Source organism: Moschus berezovskii, chromosome 21 (genome assembly GCF_049115385.1).
Source record: "Moschus berezovskii isolate FMDL1 chromosome 21, NW_MosBer_1.0, whole genome shotgun sequence".
Lineage (NCBI taxonomy): Eukaryota > Metazoa > Chordata > Mammalia > Artiodactyla > Moschidae > Moschus > Moschus berezovskii.
The window spans coordinates 62146629-62159783 of record NC_142480.1 but is presented as its reverse complement, the minus strand read 5'-3'; the positions used below and the strand labels follow the sequence as shown (position 1 = coordinate 62159783).

The following is a 13155-nucleotide window of genomic DNA, read 5'->3' as shown; positions in this document are numbered from 1 at the left end:
ATTTCACCTGTACTTCAGACCCTATTTCTCTCTCCAGAAACTGAGAGGCATGTACAGGTATGTATGTATGTGTGTGTGTGTGTATATATATATATATGTATGTATGGGGGAATTTATTATAAGGTATTGGCTCACTTGATTATGGAGACTGAGAATTCCCCAGATCTGTCTGCCATCTGCAAGCTGCAGACCCAGGAAAGCCAGTGGAGCAAATTTCAGTCCGATGCTGGAGGCCCGAGACCTGGGAGCATCCGTTTGAGGGCAGGAGAAGACTGATGTATCAGTCCATGCCTTCAGACGGAGGGATTCAGCCTTCCTGGGCTTTTTATTCTATTCAGGCCCTTAATGGGTTAGATGACATACACCCACACTGGGGAAGGCACTGCTTTCCTGAGCCCACTGATTTCAATGCTAAGCTCCTCCAGAAATACCCTCATAGACACATCCAGACAGAATGTTTAACCAGGGGTCTGGGCACTCCGTGGCCCAGTCAGGTTGACACACGAAATTAACCATCACACGCCCCCTAGGATGGTGTGCCAGGAGGAGGGGCCAGGCCTCCTCCAGGGCCTCTCCCTTCATCTCTCCTGCAGTGCGGCCTGTGTTCAGAGCTCAGTGGTTCCTGCCTGGCCCTGTAGGGAAGGTCAGCGGCTGGCAGACGGGTCTATGACTGGGGACGGACTCACTGCAGGGTGGGGGGCGGTGGGCTGCAGGTGGAAGTAGCATTCTCTAGCTCAGCTTTACCAGGTGAGGCTTTGAGTTCTAGCAATCTGATTCCTGGGATGCATTTCTCAAATCATGATTCCGATATGGGGAGGAGCAGTGATTAACTACCAACCTCTGGAACCCTGCCCCTATCCCTACCCCTGGACCTCCAACCTTTAGAGCAGAAGCCAGTTTTGGAGAAGACTGTGCTCTGAAGTTAGGGAACCTCTGGGTATAGAGCACTCACAACTTTACTCACAAAGGGTAAAGCTTTCTCAGGGAAGAGAAAAGTTTGGGACAGGATGTCCCAGGAATTCTAGTGGTGTTTTCTGACTTTGACTGAATCCTATAGAATAAATAAGACTGAAATTGCCAAGCAAAAAAAGAAAGGAAAATAAAGAGATTAAGAAAAAACAACTGGGAAACTAAGTACGTTCTGGGATGACTGTAGGAATACTAAAAATGCAGTGACATTTTTAGTCCCCGCCAAATCACATGCTGCTTTAGAATCATATTCAGATCAGTGTATTCAGATCATCTCTTCTCTGTTTTCAATTAGGCAAAACAACTCAGCAAATGAAGGTCTGAAGCTTTTGTTTTGCACGATCAAACCTTACACTTTACACTTGGCAAGTCCTTGGGTGGAACTTGTGAAAAGTGGCTGGAGAAATCTTCTGGAATCACGAGAGGCCCTGTGGAGGGAGGCAGGCTTTCTGTCTCCCATTGTCACTGCGTGCTGCCAGTCCGAAGGCCTTGGTCTTGAGGCAGTTTGTCAGAACTCCTGTTCCCTCACCATCTGTCTACGTGCCAATGTCTTGGCGAGATTTACATGTGAAGCAAATCCAATTAAATGAAAAGACCGCCCCTGGCAGCTCAGAGCATTTTTAATAAAAGAAGGCCATGATCTGGAAGCCAGTGGGCATTCCCAAATCACCGCTGATTATCAGGTACCATCAAACAATCTAGAGCTTGCCAGCAAATCTCAGGCTGCCAGGACAGAGGCAGGGGTCGTTGATGTGAGTCTAAGACCTGCCCTGGGGCTTCAGCATTCAGATTTCACTTGTGACAAGTATCACATTTATCACGTTATAATGTCCTTAGGAATTCAAGGGTAATTTGAACCAATCTCTAATACCCAAAATAACACAAATGAGAACAAGGGAGATAAAGGGTTTTCGAAAGAACTTTCTTTTTCTCAGAAGGTTAACAGGAGTTTGATTATAGTCTGAAAATATTAAGATAGGTAACGTTCAATTTCCGCCCCCCACAGGAACCCTTGTCTTGTTTCCTTCATCCACACAATTCAGAAAACTTCCAATATGCCAAATGTGACTGACTAAAAATAAAGAGCTGTGTGAAGAAATCAAGCCCTCCAGGGACCAGCTGTAACAATGACTGGGGGTGTCTGGGGTTGATTTTGAATGCACTGGTAAAAGGTAGGAGTGGGCGGCTACCACTCCTTCTGGGGTTCAAACTCTAACTGGTGGCTCTCAGAGGGTGCTGCGAGTTCCCTGAGCGGCTGGAAAGCCTCAGTTTGCGGGGGGAGCTCTGTGCCCCTTTCGGGGTGGTCATGCCCCCTTCTTTCTGCGTTCCCTGCTCCCCTTCCTTGCTGCCTATTAATAGCTGCACCCTAGTGGATGCCACAGGGGCCCCAGCCTCCGCTTCCCCACCCCCGTGGGCTGAAGGACAAAGGTCTAAGCCACATGTGGGCACCACTGTGTATGCCACTCCAGGGTTATTTGAAGTCAATGACACGACAAAGCAGAAACGCCTCTCGGCCCCTGCTTGTTTTTAACGGGCATAGCAGAAAGTTAGCTCCATCCGCAATTATTGGCACCACCAGTTGCCACTCTTCCCCCGCCCCACGAGGAAACTATTTATGACCAGAATCAGGCAAGTGCGCATTCCACGGTCAGGCTAAAGGCAGCAGCAAGTGGAAAGCAGAAAAGTCGCCTTACCGGTCACCACCACGCAGCCGGACTGGGAATCCATGGAACCGGAGTGGGGAGCGCGCTTGTGCGCCTGCGCGGGTCAGAGGCCGGGCCCCGCTGGCTGGTGTTGCCTCTGGCTGGGATGGATGGGGACCGAGCACCCCGCAGCATTTGGGGAGCTCTGAGAGGCTGAAAACTGGGTTGGGAGGAGGGTGTAAACAATGCCCCTTGAAAGCAGACATAGCCGGCTCTGGGCACAGGGCCTGCAGCAACAGAAAAGCAGAGGGTCAGAGCAGCACCACGGTCTTTCCGGCCACCTGGTTCTGGGTCACTTTGTTGGTTGCTGTGTTCAGACGTGAGTCTGGCGCCCAGCTGTCCCAGTTTGCCTGGGACTGGGATTGGGCGGGAGCTAAAAGCTGCTGCCACCCGTTAGCCCCAGCAAGTCATGATGGCAGGGACACTTACAAGGTGTTTGTTTAGACCCTGGCTTGATAAAAATGTGGTAACTCTTGAAACTGATTCTGCAGAATATGTGAGGGGAAAAAAAAAAAAAAAGGAAAAAGAAACAAGCCAAAACCACAGATGAAGCTTATGGTTAAAAGCGATGGTTGAAAGTACCAGCCGTCTATGAACTGTGGGTCTTCAGGCCAGTTAATCTCTCCCCACCCTTTTCTCCTTTCTGTGAAGAGGGGACGGTCACAGCACCGTTTCCTGGGTAGAGAGCGCCGGGCACTGTAGCCAGTCCTCCCGCAGCCCTGGGGGCAGAGGCTCACATAGCCGGAAAGTCTGCGCGGGCTTCCCTGGCTGGGGTCTCACCACCCCCATTCTGACTGCGATCAGCGCCCAATAGGGCACCGGACTAGCTACATGCCCAGCCAAATGCGTGGGCTTGCCTCCTGGCTCCAGGGACATTCCCCTCTCCTCCTTAATTGGTTCCGAGTAACCAAAAGAGCTAATACCTGGGGCTAGTTCCTCTATTGAAGAAGCCATGTCATGAAACATGAAACTTCTTGACCTTTCAGAATAAACTACTTAAAAAACAAAAAAGAACTTTTTAAAAATTAAAAATACTTAATTTTAATTTTTTAAACAAACCCTTTCTAACAAGAGGTACAAAACCCATAATTCTAGGACTTCCCTGGAGGCCCAGTAGTTAAGACTCTGCCCTTCCAAAGTAGCAGGCACAGGTTCAATCCTGGTTGGGGAATAAGATTTTACATGCCGTGTAGTACAGCCAAAAAAAAAAGAACAAACAAACCGTAATTCTTTTTCCACATCTGAGTGAGGCCATCATAGGCTCCATCCAGGGGAAGCCAGTAAAACACCATGTCCCCCAGCATCACACTGCTTCCCCAAGTTCAGAATACTCCCTAATAGAGGGTGTGACTTTGAGGTTTCGTCTTAATTGGCCCCCTGATTAAAAAAAAGTACACCTCCCCTACTTAATTGGAATCACTCCAACAAACTAGACTCCATCTGATGCCTTCCTGGGTCACTGAACCGATGGGACATTCCTTTTAATTGGCCCCTGGTGTGGGCTGCAGGCTTACTTACAGCAGACAACAGGTGCGAAGTGGCATTTGCCCCCAGTGGCCTTTCTTTCCCTGCCTGCTCTGGGAAGCTGGGGCGACCTTGTTTTGCAGGAAATACAGAAGGCTTTGCATGTCATCTTATTCTGAGATTAACACAGACAATACAAAAATCTAAGTTCAAAGTAATAACCAATTTCTCATATTGTCACTGTTGATGTTTTCTCTTCCTCCCCGCCTCCCACCCCCATCTCTGATAAACGGATCCCCTGGTTCATGTCACTCAGCTAGTCCTTCTATCAAAAGGGTTTGTCCATCACTTACAAATGAAGAGATTAAATCACTGGAAATGCCCACATTTGTAAAGTTCATTACTGCTAAGGTCAAACTCTGATATCAACACAACTAACGAGGTCCGTCTAGTCAAGGCAATGGTTTTTCCCGTGGTCATGTATGGATGTGAGAGTTGGACTGTGAAGAAGGCTGATCGCCGAAGAATCGATGCTTTTGAACTGTGGTGTTGGAGAAGACTCTTGAGAGTCCCTTATACTGCAAGGAGATCCAACCAGTCCATTCTAAAGGAGATCAATCCTGGATGTTCATTGGAGGGACTGATGCTAAAGCTGAAACTGCAATACTTTGGCCACCTCATGCGACGAGTTGACTCACTGGAAAAGACTCTGATGCTGGGAAAGGTTGGGGGCGGGAGGAGAAGGGGACGACGGAGAATGAGATGGCTGGATGGCATCACCGACTCTGTGGACATGGGTTTGAGTGTACTCCGGGAGTTGGTGATGGACAGGGAGGCCTGGCGTGCTGTGATTCATGGGGTCGCGGAGAGTCGGACACGACTGAGCGACTGAACTGAACTGAACTGAACTGAACGAGGTCTGGGTATTTAACTTGTGTTTACTAATGTCAACTTATCATGCCTCAAAATAGACTCCTCAGCTGTTAAGACTGCCCATTTTTAACAATGCTACTTTTCTCTACTTTTCTGATAATGAGGCTGTAATTTTGATTTTCTAGGATTTGACTGATGCTTTTGAACTGTGGTGCTGGAGAAGACTCTTGAGAGTCCCTTAGACTGCAAGGAGATCCAACCAGTCCATTCTAAAGGAGATCAATCCTGGGTGTTCATTGGAAGGACTGATATTGAAACTTAAACTCCAATACTTTGGCCACCTCATGCGTTGAGTTGACTCACTGGAAAAGAGTCTGATGCTAGGAAGGATTGGGGGTGGGAGGAGACGGGGACGACAGAGAATGAGATGGCTGGATGGCATCACCGAATCGATGGACATGAGTTTGAGTGAACTCCGGGAGTTGGTGATGGACAGGGAGGCCTGGCGTGCTGTGATTCATGGGGTCGCAAAGAGTCGGACACGACTGAGCGACTGAACTGAACTGATTCCTATTTTAACTGCAACTGAAATGTGTCCTGGAATTGTCACTTATTTCCTTATATCCTAAAATTTTCTCTAATTTTATAATCAATAAACAAGAAAATGAGAGACATACATTTTGACTTAGCCACAGTGACATGTCTGATTGTATTCATCCCCCTTTGGGAGAAAAACCCACACACATTCTCACTCTCAAAAATAAGACAATTCAGAGAAGTATGGATTTAAGGTCTGACATCTGCACTTTTTTCACTGTAAAACAAATGGTCCCCAACAGTCACCAGTGTCAAACACAATCCTTAGACCGATGAAATATAGTAAGCCTGAGAATGAATAAGGCAACTAAAGAGAGCTGACTTGTTTAACAAAAAGCACAGTGATCTTCCTTACAAGTTAGATTCCCAAGAGGAAAATCCCTGTAATCATATTTGACTCTGGGATTAAGAGGACAAGGTGTGACCCTCTCTCAGTGAACAGGAAAGCAAGCAGCAATATGCAGGTGTTCTCACCAGGGAGGACACACGGTCTGCCAAGATGACTCTATCCCAAGACCTAAAATATTTCTCATTTTGAACCAAACACACAGCGCTGTGAGGTTTGTTTTAATTTTCTTATTGGCAAGTTGTGACTTCCTGCTTAAGCAAGAAGGATTTAAAAGGTTTGTTTATTGTCTCTAACACAGACAACTCTTGCAACACATTTTGTACACTTGACATAAATGAGATGTAATCAAACTGGTCAAATTCCTCTGAGGAGGTGGAGAAAATACATCAGCGAGAAGCACTTGTGGTTAAGATAATAATAATGATGATAATTTAATCATAAATAATAATAACTCTCCTCTGTCAAACATCACTGCTTCCAAATCAGCTACTTACTCTACCATAAGACATAGAACTGATAGCCAAACTGCCTCCTGTCAAAGCAGTTTGAAAAATGTCACTCTTTTAAGGTAGCCTTTGTGACTCAACCTCCCCTATTACTTTGCTTTTTCATCTTAATCATCCAGCAGGGGTGGACACACAGTTTCTGCAGAACTAGATGGTAAATATTTTAAGCTTGTGGACCACATGGTATTTCCAGCAGCCACAGATAATATGCAAGTGGTGGGTGTGGCAGTGTACCAATAATTATCTATGGACGCTGAAATTTTAATGTCCATGTGTCACAAACTGTTATTCTCCTTTTTCTTTTTTCAACTATTTACAGATGTAAAAATTATTCTAGCCCACAAGCTGCACAAAAATAGGCAGTGGGCTGGGTAGGGGCTGTATGTTGTAGTTTGCCAAGCGCTGCCCTAGAATACAATTTTTCTCCTATACAGAACATGACACAGCTGGTGGTGAAGTGACCTCGTGGTACACATGAACAGATTTTCAGTTAAGTGAGCAGGTTTTAATTAAAATCAAAACAGGGATTAAGTAATTCAGAATGTTCCATCAAAAGCCCGTTGCTTTCTCTTTTTTTGTTAGGTTCACTGGGTGTTACATTAGAGGAGCATTCTGAATGAATATGGTAGACAGTTTTGTTCTCAAAAATGATACCACGTGTGATTTTTAACTGTTTTGGAATTAGCTCTCTGAAGCAGTTATCAACTGATATTTTTTCTCACTTATCTGTATGTAACTGCTGGTTGTGCCGGGCAAGATTTGGCTCCACCACCCAGGTAAGAAGGAATCCTGAAGCTGTGCTTCATTTTGGGGGAGAGTTCAGATGTCATGTATTTGTTTTCAACCTTCCTACTAAAGCCTCACTCTCAAATGCTTATGACATTTAGTTATTTAAATATAAAAAATTTGAGACTTTTATAACATTCTGAAACAACCATTTAAAACTGCTCTGAAACAATTAGGAAACTGGTATGTTAGAGACCATATAACAGTGCTGGGATTATCTTAGCCTTCCATGGGAAACTGGTTTGAAAGATAATAGGTTTTGTAACTTCACCTATGAAATTTGAATTAATAGCTTAAAAACTAGTGCTTTAAAATTTCTGACAGTCTGCTGTGATAGATTGTAAATCTATTTTACTGTAAATCTCTTTCTTTTTTCAATTACATTTACTAATCGGTTATTGCTTGTATATAAGAAAATTGTTAGCTTGGGTAAATGCCAGTCTCATATCCAGCCAGTTTTATGAGATCCAGTAGTTTCTAAAATCAATTATCACAGAATTCCTAGGTAGACAATCAGATAGTCTGTAAATAAGTTGTTGATTTCTAAACCATCCTCAAACAGTTTTCGTATATTTTATAGAAGAAAGGTCTGTGGATATTTTTCCTTGGTCTTGTATTTTTCCTTTGATTTTTGCTAAGTCTTGATTTTTTTCCCTTTTTTTTTTAAGGACTACATTCTCTTGACTGAAAAGTAACAACTGCGGCTACAGCAATTGGTTTCTTATTAAATCCAATACCTCTCTAGCCCTATTGTTTAAACACTGGATTTTTCTTTCAGATTTCACAAATACCTTGGGAATGGCTGGAACAGTTGTGTTCTTAACACCGAGGAAATTCCTGTGTAGATGACTGAGGCCATTTGAAGGACGAAGCAGCGCGTTTACCAACCTCCTGGAATGAAGGGAAGACCGTACTGAAGGCATGTGCCAGGCCCCTATTTTCCAGTTTACATATATATAACACTATTTTTCATTTTTCTTTGTTAGAGTTAAGGGCAATTTTGGTGTCAAAAGTGAGTGCCATGTGACTAAGTAGGTTTGAGGATGGTTTAAAATCAACCACTTATTTACAGACTATCTGATTGTCTACCTAGGAATTCTGTGATAAATGATTTTAAAAACTACTGGATCTCATAAAACTGGCTGGATATGAGACTGGCATTTACCCAAGCTAACAATTTTCTTATATACGAGCAATACTGGTTAGTAAATTTAACTGAAGAAAAGAGAGAGCCATTAAAAATAGCCAACAAATATCAGAAATGTACAGGAATAAACCTATCAAGAAATATATGAGATCTATTTATAAGAACTGTAGAACTTTGGCACCAAAAAAAAAAAAGGAAGAGTAAAGTAAAAGACCTGACCAAGCCAAGGTGTGCTATGTTCTTTGATGAAAGGACTCAAAACTTTGAAGCCGTTAATAATCTGCAAGTCAGTGTTCAAAACTAGGCACAACCTCCATCAAACCTCAATCTCCTTACTTAGTTGGTTCTAATATTTGATGAGGGAATGTTTGTCCTCTCACATATTTAAATATATGATAAAGCTGTGGTAATTCAAACTGTGTGCTATTGTAGAAATAGTAAAAAGGGTAATAAAGCAAGAGTCATAATGTATACAGGGATTTAATAAATGGTTAAGGAAGTAATTAAAATTAGTGGAGGAAAGAATGAACCATTTGATGGTGTAGGAACAATTGGCTTTAGTGAGATGTATTCCTTATTCTACATACATAAATAAATTCTAGTTGGATTTAAAATTCAAATCTAAAGACCCCAAATAGTACAAACACTGAAAGCAAATGTAGAACGGTTTATTTCTAATTTGGGGGTGGTCTCAGCCTACCCAAGCAAGACAGAACACGCAGAAACTATATTTGACTAAAGCTCTAACTTTGGGACAGGAGTTGAATAAGCAGCTGTGAAGCAGGGAACTTTTCAGTTTACAGCTCTTTCTTTTTAAAAAAGTAACAGGAATTCAGTAAGTAACCATGTAAGTAATTTAAAAAAACAACACAAAAACTTAAAAAAAGGTATCAAGGCCTTTGAACATGTTTTGTTCAAACAAACACTGTATGTTTTGCAGCAGGGATTAATAAATCCTCACCTCTATGTGCCAACAGCTTAAGTAGAATCCTTGATTTATCAGGGGCTCCACACAGGCACAGGGGCTGAAAAAGAGATTTCTTCCCACCTCAGGGACTTTGTACTTGCTGTAGCCTTGGCCATTTTCCATTCCCATATGGCTCATTTTCTTCATGGTTTTTCCCTCCTCCCATCCCCTTTCTCTATTTTTTTCCCCTTAGCTCTTATTTAACATACTATTCTGTTCTCTTTATCTCCTGCCCACTCTTGCCCAGAAACTAGCCTCCGTGAGGGCAAGGTTTTGTCCATTTTGTTCATGGCTGAATCCCTATAACCTAGAACAGTGTAGGCCCTAAGTTGCTTCAGTTGTCCGACTCTTTGTGACCCTGTGGACTGTAGCCGCCAGACTCCTCTGTCCGTGGGGATTCTCCAGGCAAGAAGACTGGAGTGGGTTGCCATGCCCTCTACCAAGGGATCTTCCCAACCCAGAGATCAAACCCAGGTCTCCCACATTGCAGGCAAATTCTTTACCATCTGAGCCACCAGGGAAGCCCAAGAATACTGAAGTGGGTACCTATCCCTTCTCCAGGGGATCTTCCCAATCCAGGGATCAGGCCAGTGTCTCTTACATGTCATCTCCCGTGATGGCAGGTGGGTTCTTTATCACTAGTGCCACCTGGGAAGCCTCATAAGTCCCATAGTAGGAACCTAACAAATGTGCATTGAATGAAAACAAGGAGGTGTTTGGAGGAGGTTAAGTGTCTGAAATGCTATCACTCAAGAAGCTCTGTGTTTTCATCATTGTAGAAAATGAAATCTCACAGTTGCAAGAAACGAGTCAGGGTGGCTCTAAGGGGAGCCTCCAGCTCTGGACACATCAGATACTGCAGTGATATGCAACGGAAGTGAAACTGGGGCCATTTTTCATCTTCTGCTTGGGGATCCCCTGGTCTTCCTCAGGTGGGTTGTTCCAAAGGTAGGGTTGCCCCGTGGGGAGTAGCTAAGAGGCTCCCCTGAGCCAGTGTTTGCTGGGGTGCAGGGAGAAAGCAGGGAAATGAACTCTCGACCCATCCTGGGGGCAGAGGGCCAGAAAGGCTGAGGATGGAGCTGGAGGGAGCCAGGCCAAGGGCAAACTCCAGAGCTGCCAGCCAAAGAGGGGAGGTGCCAGCTGACTGGCACAGGATTCCAAGGCCATTGGTGTTTTAAAACCACCCTGACAAAAAACACCCTGAAACAGGCCAAGAAGAAATAGTAGAGGAGCAATTGCTTCTCATTGAATTTTGCTCTCTTAAGTGAGTACAAACTTGAATATTTAATAAATAAAAGTATTAGTTATCAGAAAAAGCACTTTACAGTTGTTAGGAAAGAAACATAAAAATGGGCAGAAAAAATTACCTGATGCCCTGCTTTGAGTGTCATTCGTTGTCTTTGAGCGTCCTTTCAACTGTATACATTTTCAAAAAGGCATAAAACCAGGGATTCTTGTCCACAGAAATAGAAATAGTAGAAGAAAGTGGGAAGGGGCCCGGAGAGTGGGATCCTGGTGAGGACGTGAGGCTGCCAACAGTTCTCTTCCAACAGGAACAGTCAATGTGTGGCAGGGAAAGTCGCTCAATCCTGTCCCGCTCTCTGCGACCCCGTGGACTGGGGCCAGCCAGGCTCCTCTGTCCTTGGAATTCTCCAGATAAGGACACTGGAGTGGGTAGTCTTTCCCTTCTCCAGGGGATCTTCCCAACGGAGGGATCGAACTCAGGTCTCCCGGAATGCATGCGGATTCTTTACCATCTGAGCCACCAGGGAAGCCCCAGAGGGATACTACCTACTCGCCACTCCTCGGAGGTGGTGATGAGTGGTGCAAACTCGCTGGGCAAACTGTGTAGGGAGCCGGCGTCCCTAGCGACAGGCTGCAGGTCGATAGCGCCGGGGCGGGGGGCGGGGGCCGTGGGGACCCGAGCAATTCAGGGCGCGGGCGGGGCGGTGCGGGGCACCCCTGGGCACCGAGCCGGGGCGGGGCGCGGGGCGCGCGCGGGAGCATGGACGCGGAGGCCGCCCGCGGAGCCGCAGGTAAGGGGCGCGGGGCAGCCCGGCCGCCGGCGCGCCCGCCTCCCTCGCCGGCCTCTGCGTGGGCCCCACCCCGCGTATCGGGTTTCAATGGCTGGGCTGGTCCGAGCGCTGCGGGTCCCCGCGCGGCAGAGCGAGAGCGTACACGGCGCGCCGCTCGCGGCCCGGGAAACTTTCCCCGGAGTCGGACGCGAGCCGGGCACCTCTGGCCGCCGCGAGCCGCGCACCTCTGGCCGCCGCGGAGCGAGACGGCGGGCGGTCCGGCAGGCCCGGGGCGCGGCGCGCGGGGCTCCAGCGCCCGCCGCCCGGAGGCGCACCCCCAAGGGGTCTCGGTCACCGTCCTCCCGACCGTTCCTGGGACCCCCGGCCGCCGGGGACCCGCGGGTCTGACGAGCTCTCTGCCTTCCCTTAACCTCGGCGGCCTAGGAAGCTCACGGTGGGGCGCTCCATAAAGCGGCTAGGGTGGTGGCCGGCGCCCCTGCGGCCCCCGCTCGGGGACTCAGTTCCGGAGAACCCGGCGAAACCGTGTGACTTCTAAATTTGAAAGCACCAAAGACAAATATCCGAAAGCGTTTCCTGCGGCCCTGCAAAGAAAGGAGAGTGTGGATGGGCGCAGGCATAGACGGGGCGTAGGATGCTCTTTTGCAACTTTTCCCCGTCCCCTTGGGGACCCGCGGCAGGAAGGGCCCTGTGGCCAGTGCTCAAGGCCCCTCGCGTCCAGTCCCGCCCTCCAACCAGCCCTGCGTCCACGTGCAGTCAGAACGCAGACTGGTCACTTTCTCCCACCACACCTCTCTGTAAGAGAAAACTCAGTCTTATAGAGGCTCCTTGCCTTTTATTCGAAGCCAGCGGCGGTGAATTACTTGTTTTATAACTTGCATTCCAAAGCTGTGACTGAGTTGTTTTTCCCCCATTTCAAGTGAGGGAATTAAGGACGGACGGTGGCCGCCGCTACTTGTATGAATCAGTGACATTCCCCGTGAAAGGTGTGTCTTGGTCTAGAGATTGAGAAGGGTTTTGTCTCTAGGTTTAGAAGGAGAAGTGATTTTTTTCTGTAGGGCTTTCTGGAAGGTTGGTTGATAGTGAGTACTGTTGCCTGTCTATTTGAGAACTGGGGCAAGAAGAGAACATGTCTTGTTCCTTTGATATCACCTTTCTCACCTGCAAAATGGAGGAGCCTTTGCCCAGTTGGGGACTTACTGTACAGAAATACCTCATGTATTTTAAACGCTTAGCAGGTCTGCACACAAAGCTCAGTTTGACTTTCTCCCCTCCCCTCCCTCTCAGAGTGGTGCCATGAGTCAGAGAGTTCCTCCCAGCTAGTGCCTTAGACCTGCTTATTCTACCCAACTTTACTCCATTTTAATGGAAAAGTAATGGTCATTTCATCTTCTGGAAAAGTGCAGTTGACCTAAACGGCTTCGGGATTTTCCTGTATTTATGTCAGCGTTTGCTGTGGCTTTCATGGTTGCTGATGGCCCAGATGACACACAGCAGTTGCACATGTTTCATTCCCACATGTGCTAGATTCTAATGGATGGGAGTTCTACATAGCTGAATCCATGCCCAAGCTCTGATAGCCCATTTCCAAAAAGGGCTTCAGCCAACCATGCCTACGTGGGAATGAATCCTTTTTCTTTTAGCAAGGAGGCGTGCGACTGAGAATTGTTGCTTTCAGATAAGGCTGTGTGCCGGCCCCCAGCTAGTTCTAGCATGAAAAGCTTGGGAAAGGGCATGTGACGTTCCCATGAGAGTTGGCTC

General features: G+C 46.7%; 1 protein-coding gene across 5 annotated transcripts in view; it reads right to left on the bottom strand.

Annotated features, from left to right (window-relative positions):
- The window catches only part of PGPEP1L (pyroglutamyl-peptidase I like), a 79206-nt gene extending 68031 nt beyond the window's left edge, over positions 1-11175 (bottom strand). Inside the window, exons 1-3 of one of the 5 annotated variants that reach the window (XM_055417725.2) lie at positions 10729-11175; positions 8039-8138; positions 2664-2899 (exon numbers count right to left, since the gene is read on the bottom strand). Coding sequence is in view for 2 of the 5 variants with exons in the window: in XM_055417722.2 (XP_055273697.1) it covers positions 2664-2697 (34 nt within the window). In the remaining 3 variants the exon portion in view is untranslated. Of the gene's footprint in view, positions 1-2663; positions 2900-8038; positions 8139-10728 lie in introns of those variants that run through there. The other 4 variants (XM_055417722.2, XM_055417723.2, XM_055417726.2 and 1 more) reach the window with 4 other exon arrangements.
- Between the last annotated feature and the right edge of the window lie 1980 nt (positions 11176-13155).